At 39.9% G+C, this 17,165-nt stretch overlaps 1 protein-coding gene across 1 annotated transcript in view; it reads right to left on the reverse strand.

Moving 5' to 3' along the window:
- Window positions 1-17,165, reverse strand: part of TTC29 (tetratricopeptide repeat domain 29) — a 353,701-nt gene that overhangs the window by 176,856 nt on the left and 159,680 nt on the right. The window contains exon 7 of the mRNA XM_063460092.1: window positions 10,437-10,522. Within this exon, the coding sequence (XP_063316162.1) occupies window positions 10,437-10,522 (86 nt within the window). The remainder of the gene's footprint in view (window positions 1-10,436; window positions 10,523-17,165) is intronic.

Here is a 17,165-nt window from a genome sequence, read left to right on the forward strand (position 1 = left end):
AGAGTCCTCTGTGAATTGACATTATAATATTTTTTACTGACAAGTAACATGCTTGGATAGCTGTACCCACACTATGTCTATATCTACCTATAATAAAGTTATAAAATACCCTCTGGCCGCTTCTACTCTCTGAACAGTAATTTCATGATGACTAGATATAAAGAAATTGTACAATATATACCCTAAATCAAGAATATTCAAATACCTACATCACACTTTTCAGAACCCTTTACTAATCCCTTGCTTGTATATTATATTATATATGTTTCTAAATATAAAGCAAATGCAGAATTGTTTTCCTTTAGAAATGTTTTTATTGTGGTTTGTTTCTTTAAACACCTATGCTATACTTTTAGAAAAATAAATCATGTGGGTACATCTTAGCTGCTGCTCAACTCATTGTTCTGCTTCACAACAAGTAGCGGATGTTAGTGTTTTTTTCCAACTGAACACATCTGTCTAAAACAATTATATACATTTGATTCTCATATGGTACTGTTAGCTCTGCATGATTGTTAAAACTGTTCAACAGAAAAAGAGTGAAAGTTTTCCAAGGTTTAACAAACAGCGGAACAATAAAACGTCAATGACTAAACAACAGAGGTCTGGAATACTAAGTAAATAAGTAGGCAAATGTGCAATTCAGATGGCACTGGATCAAATCAATCTAGTTAATGAAGTTCTATTATTGTATATTATATAGGTTAGAGGCAAAGTGGTCAAAGTGTGAATGCCTTTCTTCCAGACTGTAGTGGATAGTACTTCTGGCGCTGTTTAGTGATGCATCTCTGTCTTTAAATAACCTTGTGCACGGACATTGACGGAAATGACATGTTAGTAAATGCGTATAGGCGTTAAACAATTACGGTAGCGTTTAAAAAAAAAAAATATATATATATATATAAAAAAAAAGAAATTACAAAAAGATTATATTAAAAAACTTGTATTTCAAACACCCACGCTGTATATAAGTTACGTACTTCCCTTCTAACTTTACTTTGTTTTTATTTTACACTATGTTTTTTTGGACGCAGTGTACACATTTGTAGGTAGGAATCTTTTGGGAGAGGGGGACGAAGAATACAATAATAAATGCATTTAAAAAAGGGGGGGGTCCTACTAACTCATCTCACACTACTATTCGACATAGTGTTATGTACTTATAAGACACAAGGAATGGTACATTATCTCACTGTAGTGGGTCATGTTGAATTGTATACTGACAGTACCCCAATGGCAAAACTTGATAATATTGCAATGTCTTTTCCTTTTTTGTTGGAATTGATTATAAGCCAAAATGACACCCTGTTTTTACTGTTTTTCTTCACCGTTGTACAAAACATTTCCAATTGTCCAACTGAACGGCATTGATATGGCACAACGAATGTAAGACGTTGTACGCCATCCAAGTTATTGTTGCTGGATTAAGACTAGAAATGTCAATGATGTACCCCCTTTAACCTCTCCTTTTTTTCTCTGTACCCAGTAAAACTCAATAAAAATTGTCAAATGGGGGGGGCGGAGCCAGCGCCTGTACGAGCCGGACGCACACTGAAACTGCTCCGTGCATCGCGCTTGTTAAACGGCGAAAATTGCGGTCCCATACCCTGCACTACCACCCCAAAAGGCACCGGATCAACTGCTGAAGCCATGGGGAAGAAAACTAAAAAACAGCGAGCGGACCCGGGCTCGGGCAACCGCGATATTGGTGATTTCCTCCGCACACCCTCGAGGACTGACACTGCCAAGATGGCGCCGGCTGAGGCCTACACACCAACGTCGTCGGACGATGACAGTGCTGCTGCAGATGTTCTACCTCCCTCCCGACCACGCTCAGGTCCACAAACAGCTACCATGCTAGCAGAGTCTGCACCATCGACCAAAGCAGACACCAGGGCACTAATGGCTAAAATCAAAGCAATGTTTAATGCTGACATGGCCCCGATCAGAGAAGCCGTCACAAAGCTGACTGATAAGGTACAAGCCCTGGAGGAGGGAATGGAGGGCACTAAACTGGCGCAATCAGCCACTGACGCAGCTATAGCCACGCTCCAGAAACAATGCGCAGACCAACAAGCGCAAATAGCCTCCATGGAGGACAGAGCCAGAGCCCGCAACATAAGAATCCGGGGGCCCCGGAGTCGATTGCCGGGGCGGAACTCCCCCACTACTGCCGGAGGCTGTTCGCCTCGCTGCTCATGCCCAAACAGGCAAAGCAGGTGGTGGTGGACTCCTGTTTCCGCCTCAATAAGGCCAACAACGCTGCTCCAGAAGCACCCAGAGACATCCTGCTGAAGCTCACCCGAGACTCCGACCGCTGAGCGATCATGGGGGCGGTAAGAGGCTCCACCACAGTATCGTTTGAGGGGGCACAACTAACTTTCTTCCGAGATTTCTCAAGGCACACACTTACCTGGAGGAGGTCCCTCAAGCAAGTCACCCAGGCACTACAGGAACACTCTATCCCCTACAGATGGGGCCCACGCCGCATTATAGCGGATAAAGCAGGCAAGATGCATGCATTGTCATGCCTCACAGAAGCACCCTCTTTCCTCCAACGCCTAGGCATACCAGCGGAGAAAGCACCGCAAGCAGAGCGACCAACATGGACAGTAGCTGAAATCACCCCCTTTGTTCCAGGAAGGGGGAGACGCGAGAGGGATTCTTCACCCACCTGAGAGAGGACTTTCAGACACCCATGTTGACTGTTCACAATGTTGGTGGACCGTTAGTCTGCCTATCACCTATACTGCAGAATTTATCCCCTTATCCCCCCCCCCCCCCCCAAGTTCTACACTGGCTCCGTAAGTTGACGGACTAGCCCTGTAATACGACACACTCCCCCCCACACACAACGAGCAATGGCCTGCTGTTTTTACCATTTTAAGCTAAGCACACCATGCTCGTACAAGCCACTCCTCAGACCTTCCACCCTAGCGTCTGTATACCAAGCACAAACCCACAACAAATGAAGGCTAGCAGGCTAAACATATACCACACTGACGGCCTCAGTGAAGCTGATTTCTCACAGCCATATCACGATCAGACCTAAGAGGCACTACGAGATCTAAGGCCAGTCGCCTCTATAATCATAGCTTGCCATAGAACACCCTGCCCACAATAGAGAATCCCAATTACTAATACATAAAAAAGAGTGGACTACAGAAATGAGACCTAACAACTCGAAATTGTACCATGTTTAACTGTCATATTTTGAAATGTTTCATATGCCATGTTACCATTAAGCGATCACTCGCATAAAATAAAGAATTAAAAAAAAATTGTCAAATGGAAAAAGAAAAAAAAAAATTATTTCACAGTTTTCCCAACATCCTTAAGTACACATGGACATTCTTATAGGTATAAAACTGTTTTACTATTAAAATGTATTACTTATTTACATAGAAACATAGAATGTGAGGGCAGATAAGAACCATTTGGCCCCTCTGGCCTGCCCAATTTTCTTAATACTTTCATTAAGCCCCACTTATATCTAGGATAACCTTATGTCTATCCCATGGATACTTAAACTACTTTACTGTGTTAACCTCTACCACTTCAGCTGGAAGGCTATTCCATGCGTCCACTATCTTCTCAGTAAAGTAATACTTCCTGATATTATTTTTAAACCTTTGCCCCTCTAATTTAAGACTATGTCCTCTTGTTGTGGTAGTTTTTCTTCTTTTAAATATAGTCTCCTCCTTTACTGTGTTGATTCCCTTTATGTATTTAAATGTTTCTATCATATTCCCCGTCTCGTCTTTCCTCCAAGCTATACATGTTAAGATCCTTTAACCTTTCCTGGTAAGTTTTATCCTGTAATCCATGAACAAGTTTAGTAGCCCTTCTCTGAACTCTCTTTTAAAGTATCAATATTCTTCTGGAGATATGGTCTCCAGTAGCGCGTACAACACTCCAAGTGAGGTCTCACAGAAAATTACACCCATGATGGCATACCATTTGCACAAGTAGATATCCCAAGGTATTACAAATGGGGTATGTCCAGACTTTTTTAGTACCCATGCAGTCACAAACACTGGCCAAAGTTAGCATTCATATTTGTTTGTATGTGAAAAATGTCAAAAACTAAATAGAACGCTAACATCATTTGCAATACCTTGGATTGTCTACTTGTACAAATGGTATGCTATCATTTGGGTAATTCTCATTCCTGGGCTACCATATGGTCTCAAAGGCAACATAACCAATCTGGCAAATTTCATAATTCTCATTCCTGGGCTACCATATGGTCTCAAAGGCAACATAACCAATCTGGCAAATTTCAATGTGAAAAAAAATGCGAGGAAATTTCTCTGCTGACTGACAGAAGAAAAGGATGTTTTCTTCTAAAGGACAGAAAAGGGCAGAGCTTCTAAACATGACTGACAGTATATAAATTGATTTCTACGTTGGATTTTATTTTTCTGACCTAAAGAATTTATAGTTAGTAAAAAAAAAAAAAAAAAAAAAAAAAGACACTGTATGACCTGTAATGTTTTAATCTCATTAAACCGACTATAGTGCCTGGAGTTCATTGGCACTGTCTCTCCACTCAATGTTAAACAAAGTAGTTTACTACTAAATGAATGTCACTGGCTAGCCCAGCCACCACAGGAGGAGTGGTTACAGCAGAAATTGCACACTTCCTTTTAGTCGCACCAATTTATACCAGAAATGGGTAGCGTTATACATTGAAAGCAGTACGCTGACCAATTGCTGCTGCTCAAAGTAATGCTTCCTCATTAGCCTAAGCAGCACACAAGGGATGGGCTGCTGTGGGCTCTTGTTTAGCACTGCAACACTAAAAATTAATTAACACCGAATGTTAGGACAGGAAACTCTAGAATACAAGTACTTAAGGTACTAAGTGTAGAAATAATTTTTTCAGGATTCTTTTCTTTCAGAAATTGTACCAGAAAACTGGAGAAAGGCACGCGCGGTTTGTATATTAAAAAAGGGTTTAATATCCTTGTCTGGATATTATAGGCCTGTGAGCTTAACTGCTGTAGCTGGAAAAGTATTTGAAGAGTTATTAAGGGACACTACTCAGGGATTAATATTAAAGAACAATGTCATTAGCATCTACAAATAAAATTATAAAATCAGAATGGTCTTATGAAACATAGATCAGGTCAAACTAACTTAATTTTATTCTACAAAGAATTAAGTAGAAGTATAGGTCAGGGTGTTGTAGCGGATGTGATCTATTTGGATTTTCCCAAGGTATTTATTAAGGGTCCACACAATTGGTTAGTGTTAAAACTAAAAGAGATTGGCCTAAATGAAAATAATTGTTCTTGAGTAGAACATTTACTTATTAAGATAGAGTACAAAGAGTTGTCATTAATAGTGTATTTTCAAGCTGGACAAAAGTGGTAAAAGGTGTCAATCAGGGTTCTGTTCGGGGACCACATCTTTTCATTTAATTTATAAGTGACCTTAAAATAGGCATTGAAATTCATATATCAGTGTTTGCAGATGGCGCAACAATAGGTAATGTAATACAATGTGAGCAGGATATTGCTTCATTACAGAGGGATTGATTAGAGGACTTGGCATTCCAAGGAGAGATGAAATTTAAAGCTAGATAAATGCAACTACGGGGTGAAGAATGAACAAGCAATTTACACCCTAAATGGCAGTGAATTAGTGGTAACAACACACGAGAAGGATTTAGGAATTGTTATAGACAACAATTTTGGCAACAATGTGCACTGTCAATCAGCAGTTGCTATTGGCATGCATTAAAACACGTCATGTATAAAAAGGAGCATTCATTCTCAGGATAAAAATTCTTATTTTGCCTCTTTTTACATAAATGGTAAGACTACACCTTGAATATGCCATGAGATTTTTGCCACCTGTTCTAAAGAAGGATATGGCAGTACAAAAAGTACAGATGCGGGCTACAAAATCCATCAAGGGAATTGAAGATTTTAGTTATGAAGAAAGGCTAAAAAAAAAAATCTGTTTAGGTTAGAAAAACAGCACTTCAGAGGGGATACGATAGCATTATATAAATTCTTTCAGTGCCAATACAAATTATTGTCTGGAAATCTATAAACAGGACTATAGACAGGATACATGATCACTCGTTTAGACTGGAAGAAAGGAGATTTAGTCTAAGGCAAAGGAAAGAAGAATGTGGAATTCCCTGCCTGAAGAGATGGTCTTATCAGAGTCTGTACAGAGGTTTAAACATCAACTGGTTGAATTGTTACAAAAACATAATATTCAAGGATATAATTTTTAATATGTGCGGTAACAGCTTCTTAATCCAGGGAAAGGTCTGACTGCCATTCTGGGGTCGAGAAGGAATTTTTCTCTTAGTTTGTTGCAAAATTGGAAAGTGCATCAAACTGGTTTTCTTTTGGATCAACAGCAAAAAAAGAAACCATATAGATGTGAGAAAGGCTAAACATGATGGTCTTTTTTCAACACATGTAACTATGTATTGTACACATTTTGAACAAACATGGCTGCCAAGTCATACAAGACCTTCATACTGCCCATGGCATAGCTCACAACAGGTATCTTAGATAGTTTCTATTTACACATTATGGTTATATGAAAAAATAAACCAGTGAAAACAGCATAAACACAATCTTCGTTTGTGCTCAGTACACTCCTACTTTGCAACCCAAAAGCTGATTTAGACACTTCCAAGATGTAGTATGGCTAGCTCTTATGCCTATTAAAATAGGAAAAAATGTGTTACATTATCTACTTAAGGGCCATCATCACTCGCTATCCTATATTCCCCTCCATATTTAAAAATACTTTTTTTTCTTACGCGTTCTCATATTTTATTCACTTAGCAGGTTTTATAGCACAGTCTACTATTATCACAATAGGCATCACAGTGTGGTGCAATTAATAGAGGTTTTATTAGGATCAGAAGAACAAAAGGTTTCACCATAGGCATTTATGGTTTTGATTGTTCTTTATTCAGTATACATGATTAAGGCTTGGGGCCGAAACATTGTATATGATTTTGTTTGTCTGATCCTAATAAAACCTCTACTAACTGTGATGCCTTGAATTTTGATTTTTCAATACTGAATAGTTTTAAGGGACTCCAATTTTTTTCCACGGAGATCAAGGAGTCATTGTTTGGTCTCCTGAGTGCCACACTATCTTTGGAATTGGATATTATCACAATATCGACATATTGTAGAACTGTAAGTGAAACTACCAGGCTCCCTTTATTTTAGTCAGAGCCTTTCATATTGGCTTTGTATAAATCACAAATCTCCTAACTCAGCAAGTCATCTCTGAAGAACTTATTAAAGTCTCCCGTGCCAGGGATCTGTCTCTTCAGGCTTAAGCATTTTTCCTGTCAATCAAGCAATTCCAGTTCATCTGTTCTTCAGCTCTGACTTTCTCATACGGACTCTCCTCTCTATATTTCTACTAAGCAACAGTGATATAGAATATATATATATATATATATATATATATATATATATACATTGCTGTACTTCAGTGCACAGAAAATACTATTTGGTTGCATAATGACAGCTTAAAAAAACTAAATGCCACAGCATTCTACCGAAAAGTAGAATTGGACAAACAGCTCCATTTGAGGAATATCTGATCTCTGGTATTTAGTCTAGTTTGGTTGACAGTAGAACTATAGGACTAGATTCTAGTACGTTACAAGCAAATTTCTGTTAATTATAATATGAGCATAATGTCCATCAATGAACTGCTATTCAGTAACCAGAGTTCAATTTATGTCTTTTAACAGAATACACTCCCCATAACATGTACCGCAGAATATACTTGAAATTTCATGAAATCTCAATGTGTCCTGGTAAAAACAAACAAACAAAAAAATTGTATGAAATAAATAGCTCCTCGCTCCTTGCTTAACTAGAATTTAGCTATAATTAATACGCTATACACAGGAGCAAAATAATTAAAAATAAGAAATTATTTAGATAGTTAATATTTTTGGAATTTTTAACTAGGCTGTTCATCAGTGTAAAAGTATGGCTAATTACATTTTTAAATTTAGTGAATGGCTTATTTATAAGAAAACAAAAGCAGTAATTCATCTGAAAAGGTTTGTGTTTTTTACGTTACGTGGAGATACCGATAATCGTAATAAAATGCTATACTTAAAAAAATAAAAACACACCAAAAACACAGTGATGATAACAAAGTTACTTAAATCATTAAGAATACTTCTATGCAAAATGGTTTATTATGAATTGTAAATAGTGTGTAATAATGAGAAAAACTGTAACAGAATGCCAGGTTTATTTCTGACTAATTGTGTTTAATTCTCTTTTTTTGTGCTTCAGGATTGGGTCAGCAAATTATTGAAATTAATATTCGTTATCTACAGAAACAAGAGTAATGGAATAATGTAAATTAAAAGATAAAGAAATTGATGGATTTTGTCCACATGGATGGAGAACCAGCCCATATTCCTTTCACGTTAAAGGGAATCTTTCTAATTATTGACTCTTAGCATAAGTTGCAAGTTAGATTGAGGATTATTCTATTGGGAGGTTCAGATTTAATGCTCATGACGTGTCAAATTAACATTTGTTTTCTATTTACCCCAGGACTATCTTTATATGAGTCCTACTTGTAGGCCCTCTACTGCTTCACCTGACTTTACTTTTCAGATACACATTTTCTTCTCAGATCCAACCATTTCTCTCTGACTTTTATTCTTCCCTTACTAAACTCCCATCTTTCCCAGACCCTTCATCCTATCCACACCTTCTTATCCTTATTAGGTTTGTCTATCTTTATAAATCTATATATATATATATATATATATATATATATATATATATATATATATATATATAAGTATATATATATATATATATATATATATATATATATATATATAAAGGATCAGCGCTAAAAAAAAGCATCAGCGCTAATACACCAAACTAAAAGGCCTTAAAGCATAAGGCTCCCTCAAAGCCTTATTAACAACAGAGATATGTCAAACAGGGCCAGAAATTATAAAAACAGAGGTGTGTTATTACAGATATTTATATAGATATATAAAAAAGAAAGCCTTATATATATTTAAGAGGACAAACAAAAACCAAAAGAAAGTTCAAATATATATTATATAAGTGTGAATCCAAATGTAAAAACTTGATGGAAGATAAATCCTCAAAGAGTCAGGGTAGTTCCTCAGGAATGGGGTCAGATCAGCGTATTCTTGGCAGCCATATATGCAACAGAAAGAGAGAACTAATGGTGCAGAAAATCCCAGAATAACATAAAAGCAGTGGCGGAATTACCTAAAGCTAAGCCTGCCAGGTATGATTTTTCTACCTCCACTTGAGAAAGCCACTTTGGCGAAACGCGTTGTGGATATTTTAACTGTTTGTTTTAAATTGTATTTTAATAAAGGTATTTTGGCCTCTTTCCACTGTGAGTATGCCATTTTACTTTTATTATTTTCTACCTGGCATCCGATTTTAAGTTCTAGTGAGGACTACTCCAAAAGAATCCATGGTGGGGATTATACCACTTATGCCTACACATTGAGCAGTTAGTCTGCCCAATTAATTGTGAGTACCAATTAATTATTTTATAGTCCTGCTACCTTTTATACTGTGAGCACTTTTGATGTCTCTTTTATTTTTTCTATGATGTTCATACCGATAATACATCTGCCTACTTACACCATATTACGTATCCTATAAGTAGGGATTGTACCATTGTATGCCAGGTTAAGCTCTATTAATTGTAAGTAGGACCATAGACGTTTTATTTACTTTTATGTTATTCTGGGATTTTCTACAACATTATTTATCTCTTTCTGTTGCATATATGGCTGCCAAGAATACTCTGATCTGACCCCATTCCAGAAGAACTATCCAGACTCTTTGAAGATTTATCTTCCAGCAAGTTTTCACATTTGGATTCACACTTGGACTAATATTTGTACTTTCTTTTGCTTTTTATTTGTTTGTCCTGGCATATTTTTCTATTTTATTTATTTTAATATATATGTTAGAACACACCTTTGTTTTTATAATTTCTGGTGCTACCTTTATCCCCCCTGATATATGTTATTCTGATTTAATTATCTGAAGTTACTTTACATTGTTAACCCCTTTTCCTCTTAAACACCCATTTTCTTCTCAGACGCCATGTTCCTTTCCTAGTTCCCATTCATCTTCACACGCAGTTTGATTCTCAGTCCTATTTATTGACTGGAATGCAAGGCAGCTTTTCCTTTGGATATGTAATACAGCTGTGACTATGCTACTTTTATATTTAAGTGTTAATAACATAGCTTTGTATTTGCTCTACTTATCTATATGCAACAACCTGGCAAAATGTCAGCATTATAGCTAAAAGGGAACTCGTTTGATACTGGAGATGAAATGAAAAGTCAGTGAGTTGATCTATAAAGAAGATTTTGTGAGAAGTCATCTCCTTATACTTACTGTAATCGCTGTTTGAGGATTTCCAGATGATATATGTGCCAATCCCAAACGGTAGGCAGCTTCCCCCTCCAGTTTTTTATCACCACCTGCATAAAATAACAAAACATTTGTAACATATAAGCTAAAAGTATATATACAAATATATTGCAAGTGGCATCAAAAATGAAAAGATAAAAGACCTACATGAATGGTTATCTCTCTCAAGTCTGTGACTTGGAGGACCTATTGTGCTAAAGATGAAAGTATTACCATGCCTTGTATATCTTTCCAGGCCCTTGTTATCCCTATTTCTGCACAATATCTAAAGTATCTGGGTAGACATGTGAGTCACAACCTTAAACAATACTACATAACCACTCAACTCAAATCATTTACCAAATGGACATTTCCAACGTGCAAGACATGTTTACGTACGGACAATTCAAAACCTTTTCTAGTTTATCAGACCATTTCAATCTTACCTGCACAGACTTATTTTGATCCATCTTTGTAATGCTAGCCGTACATTGTTAAAGCCACTTCTAGATAGTCTATGTAGTATGAAACACTGTATCCAAGACTTGTCTTCCCAAGACTCAGCCTCTCAAACTTACTAAATTTAATAATCACAACTTAAACAGTAAGCCTGCCTGCAAGAAACTTATAGTAATTGAAATGTGGCCCTATCTGCCTCCCTCTCTAATTCCATTCCTCAAGTCCTCCCAGCCTCACTACCCATTATTTGCATAGTATCTCCATAGCTTTGTCCCCTTCCCTTGTCCATTCCCCTTCTACATTCACAGGCCAGCCCACACTCCTCCTTTCTTGCATACCTTTGCTCATCTGTGCTTCTCAATGCTTCTGACACTGGATTCCAGGCAAATTCTATAGTATTTTGTAACACTATGGCTCTATAGTTCACCACACTACATATTATTCATACTGAATTATTTCCAACACCAATAAAAGATAATAGTTGGAAATGCTGGGATAAGCCACCCTCAGCACTCTCCACTAATCAATGTCATCCAGGTTGGATGAAATTGACATTGATAATGCTGAAGTATCATTTTTGCATTGTCATTGCAGCCGAGATGGGAGAGAAGATTCTTGGATTATCTAGCCACTCTGAAATGGTTTGATAATAAAACAAGGGATGGTGTTATGGGACTCTAGGCAGCATAACTACTACATCAAACTGTAGTGCTTGTACTTCTTACAGTGCTTCTTTAAGCACTGTAAGAAATATAAGCAGTAGAGATTCTGGTATTAAAATAAATGGTTGCTACTAACATGAACCATTATGCTACTAACAAATTGAAAAAGTTGAGGATTCACAAAAAAAAAAAACTTTTTAATAAATGTTTATAACTCATTAGATTAGTCAGTGATATGAAAACCAGTCTTTAAGGGGGGCGGGGCCTGGCAGCGAACATGGCCGGTCGCACGCTTTAGGAGCTCCAGCTAAGACAGGCACAAGAAAGCCACGATCGAGTGACCCAAAAGTATTAACGGAGAACGGTGACCATAAACGTACACAGCGCGACTAGAGCAGCTGAATGGTATCGAACCGGCACCGGTGCGCTGCAGACAAACCTGATCCAGCTATGCGGCCTAAACTCGAGCGAAGTCCGGGACCCGGGGGAGATGGCCGCCCTTCCGCCACTGGACAGGCTCCCGGGCGTGGACACACTGCAGCCCTGCTACCCCCCCCCCCCTCTGGACCGGCGGGGGATATCCCGGTCCTCACAGGGGTTGAATAGCCCCATGCAGCAAACAATCCAAGCGACACAAACCCTGTCCACGAAGGACCGGGGCACCAGGGCCAAGCTAAAATGGCGGTGCAGAAGCAGCGCAGAACGAGGCATGAGATGCACAAGCCACCCGAACACATAACAGTGTTCTTTGAACAGCTTCGCACGTACCTTTGGGAGAAGTACAAGGCCAAGAGACAGCCCTTCCAACAAGCGGTGAAAGCGGCGGCAAAGTGAATCCGCCCGGTGGTTCGACGCTACCTGAGGGGAAATCCCCCACGCGGCCCCAGTACAGCCTCCCGCAGGCGACCACACATAAGTGAGCCCTCCATGAAAGCAACGTCTTCTAAGACATCACCAAGCCCCCTTCTCAGCACCCGGCACAGCACGATCCGGATTTCTGCGGTCACAGCCACAAAGAAAGTATCAGAGCGGCTACACACCTTTCTGAGCGGGAAAAACAAAGGGTCTTTCCCGTTATGGGAGCCAGCTGAACGGCCTCAGATGTTTTACCACAATGGAACTGTGACTCATCTCTCCCTTGGGCTGGACTGTGCTCTGCCCCTCGAGGGCATCGGATGAACTGAGCCGGCAAGTGGGACTCTCTGGGACTAACAACCAAAGAGTGTTTTCCTTCAGACCGCTTATAATTTTTTTCTGTTCACGTTATTATTTTCTTTACCTTACAGATGATGCTACCAGCAGCCCTGATAGCCGATATACCAATATTCGGCCCTTGATTACTAACGCCTTCCCTTACCACTCCAAAGGGGCCTACTAGGGGGTTAGTGTTGACAGGCCAATAATAAGTTTGGAGTTTAAATGTTACCCTCAGTGTTTTAATGCTCCGGCACCTCTGGCCTCCCTGCTTGGCCTTTACTTAAAAGCTTAGTCAATACCCATGCCTGGAATGCGTAGGACGGCCATTTTGACTCACAGGCTGTACATAGCAATGCCATACAGGACAGGCACTTAGGGAGAATAGCGATGTTGAGGCATATTATAAATTATAGGCAAGTTATAGATCGTACTTATTTTTGATTCTACTGAGCACCTCTGACGGGCTATACGTTACCCTGCCTTAAGCTCTTTATGTTATGGCCCATATATGTATCTTGGAGCCGCATTAGGTCACCAGCTAGCCCTATCTAAACTTAAGCTTAACTAGCGAGGCTTTATATACCTGAAACCTGGCATGATGTACTCTAAAAATTGATGCCAAGCATATCTTAACACAAACAGTAAGTTATGTTCAGCTTGTCAATACCGACAGTGTTCATGTCAACATTGTGCATACACCCTTACTAACATACCTGTTCCTGTACCTCAAGCGACGCAAACGCAGCAGATTAAATTAACATTATTAACCCACGTTTGTAACTCGCTTTAAATAGTCAAGCTACATATATATTTTTCTGCCTCACAGTTGGAACAGTGTACGTCCACATATTTAGTAGGGGCATATAATACTGCTTGCTGCATGTTTTTTATTTAATCAGCAATAGTCGCTCTTAATATGTTGGTACATCTCCTTTCGAGGAATTTTCTGTCATAGAGCTTCACTGATAATCTCTGTAACCACTCATGCATTCTCTAACTAGTCAGTCATAGACAGAGGGACATTTTGAAGTTAAACTTAAACCTGTAAAAAGCAGCGGTGGACCCGATAACCTATCCCTGCAGTTAACAACGTGTGACCAATACTTTAACGTAAAAGCTGTTTTATTAATTAATGTAACGCAATACATGTCTAAGCTCCAGTGCTTTATTATTTACTCGTTTACCCTAGCATGCTAAACTAATAACCATTAATGTTTACTGACCTGTTAATCTCATGTTAATTTTTAAAAATATGTGCTGTATTGACAACTACTACGACTTGAAATATTATGCAAATTGCCTGCAGATGCTGTCGTGGCTATGCACACTTGATGTAAAATTTCTGCACATGAAAAATAAAGAATTAAAAAAAAAGAAAACCAGTCTTTAAATCAGTTCTTCTCAAATCGCCAAAAGGTCCAGGATTTAGGCAATGCTGCATTCGCCATGAATGAGGATATCCATAAAATCTGGACCACGGGTGATACCAAAGTATTGTTTTCAGAGCATAAAGCTGGAGTTGGAAGTTTCAAGGTAGAAATTAAGAGGAGCAAATGGTCTGTGATTGCTATAATTACCAAGCAGTTTTTATGGTAATGCATTTGAGGGTATTTAATACATAAACATCATAAAAGCCAGTAAAATGGTATAATATACCAATGTAATCAAGATCTTAGGTTGAACCAGCCAGTAGGCTGCACCAGTCAGGGGGCATTAGCTCAATATAACCGGCAGGAGGTCAGAGCACAGCACAGAGCTCCCCCTCTTGCCAGTCAATTCATGAAGCATGGCCGTGCAGACCCTCTACCTGGTCTGACAAGAAGCGCTCACTGAGAACAAGGAACAACTTCATTTCAGATCTGGTGCAGGATACAGAAGAGCTTCTACCATGGTTCGTGCGGCCACGCTACAAGGAGGTAAGCAGGAGGGAAGGGGGAAGAGACTTCAAAGGGAGAAAGGGGGAGTGGAAGAGACCACAAAGGGTAGAGTAGGGAAGTGGAAGAGACAACAAATACACTGGGGAAATGGAAGAGACATACAGAACTGAAGGGGAGAAAGAGACACAGAAAGAGGGATTGGAAGACAAAGCAACACACAGAGAAGCTGGGGAAGGAGAAAAATAAACACAGAGGGGCTGTGGGGAAGAGACAAGGCACTGGGGAGAAGAGATACACAGAAGGGATGGGGGACAGTGGCATATCCAGGATTCATACTTGGGGGGGGGGCACATAAGGGGCCAGGGACAAAAGTAGGGGGGTAGTTATAAAACGTGTGTGTGTATATATATATATATATATATATATAGGCATTTCACCCTGGCGCCTGGCATTTGTCAGCCCTTTGCTAAGCCTTTGCTGACCCACCCCACAAAGAATGAGCCATACACTCAAATTGACTCCCACACACACAGACTGAACCCCTTACCCCCACACACAGACTGGCCCATACACACACAGACTGACCCATACACACAAACTGACCTCCACACACGCACAGACTGACCCCCCACACAGACTGACCCATACACACAAACTGATCCCCCACACACATACTGACCACCCCCACCACCACACACAGACTGATCACCACATACACACAGACTGACCAACCCACATACCCATACACACAAACGGTTCCCGCACACACAGACTGACCACCCCCACCCCCACACACAGACTGATCACCACATACACACAGACTGACCCCCCCCCCACATACCCATAAACACACAGACTGACCCATACACACAAACTGACCCCCCACACCCATACACTGACCTGTACACACACAGATTGGCCCCCACACAGACTGACCCATTCACACACAGACTCATCCACCCCACACAAATTGACCCCCCCACACACAGACTGAACCCCATCCCCACACACAGACTGACCCATACACACACACACACACACACACACACATACACAGACTGACAACCCCCCACCCCCCCACACACACCGAGACTGAACCACACACACTGACTCACACTTACTAGCTGCCTGGATGCATCTGTGCAGAGCTGAGCTTCCTCTCCCTGTCTTTCCCCTGCGCTGCTCTCTGTGACCCAGGAGGAAGTCCTCCCAGCACAGTGTCATCTCTGGCCACTTGTAGGAAAAGGGTGGAACATTACACTAGTGACAGTGCTGCTGCAGCTTGTGTAAGGAGACACAGTGCTCTCGACATCAATTTCAATATCAGGGACACTGCATGATGTAGGGGGGGGGCATGGCCCCTCTGGCCCCCCCTAGTGACGCGACTGCTGGTGGAAGAGATACACAAAAGGGGCTTGGGGGAAAAGATACACAGAGGGGCTGGGGAAGGGTACAAGTGATGTACAAAGGGGCTGGGGAAGAGGAGAAAGAGACACACATGGGGGCTGTAGAGAAAAAGACACACAAAGGGGCTTGGGGAGGAGTAAGAGACACAGAGGGGACGGGAGGAAAAAGAGGCAAACAGAATGGCTGGGTGTTGAGACATACAGAGGGGCTGGGGAAGAAGAAAACAAGATACACTAAGGGACGGTGAGTAAGAGACATACAATGGGGGTTGTAAGAGACACACAAGGAGTGTAAGACACACAAAGGGTAAAAATTGGGGATAAGCTACAGTAAAGCGGATAAGACAATCAAAAGAGGGGCTAAGAAACAAAAGGGGTTAAGAAATGTAAGTGGGGGGGGGGGGGTGGGTTCAAAGAAACACAGATGAAAATGTATTTTATTTTTGTGTGTGTAGTGGTGGGGCAGTAAAATGCATCTTCACTTGTGTAGCCAAAAGTCCAATACCCTGGATCTAGACTATTGAAATAGTGCTGGTTAATTTTAATTTCATGCAGAGATATTCATGTTTGTTTCTTTACTTTTAGAGAATACAAATAGCTTATGTGAATATTCTGTATTCATGAAATATAACAATGCCTTTATTTAAAATGTTTTGTTTCTAACTCACAGACAATATACATTGTGCATACTGCTGCAAATATAAACATCACAAAATAACTATTCTGTGTGTTTTTATTCAGAAATCTGCCACCTAATTAGTTCTTACTAGTATTATGTTTATTTTCAAATATATTGTACAAACTGCAGGAACACCAAATACACTAGACAAGGTTACAGCCGAAGTGTGCTTTCTTCAATTGCTTTAAAATCCCTTACTGTTTGATTCAACTTAAAAGTCTCTAGTCTTCAACAAAGAAAGGGATTATTGTAGCAATATTCCATGAGCAAGGTTAGGTAAAATGCTATATGTCATGATTTCATGCAACATGCTCCCACTGATATAAGAAATGGTGCGATGTATTTGGATAATGATGATGAAACTCCTCACGTAAAACAAATAAAAAACAGCCTAGATCATGGTTAAACACCATCTTAGAAGACACAGTGTACAG

Source organism: Pelobates fuscus, chromosome 6 (assembly GCF_036172605.1).
Source record: "Pelobates fuscus isolate aPelFus1 chromosome 6, aPelFus1.pri, whole genome shotgun sequence".
NCBI classification, from domain to species: Eukaryota; Metazoa; Chordata; class Amphibia; order Anura; family Pelobatidae; genus Pelobates; species Pelobates fuscus.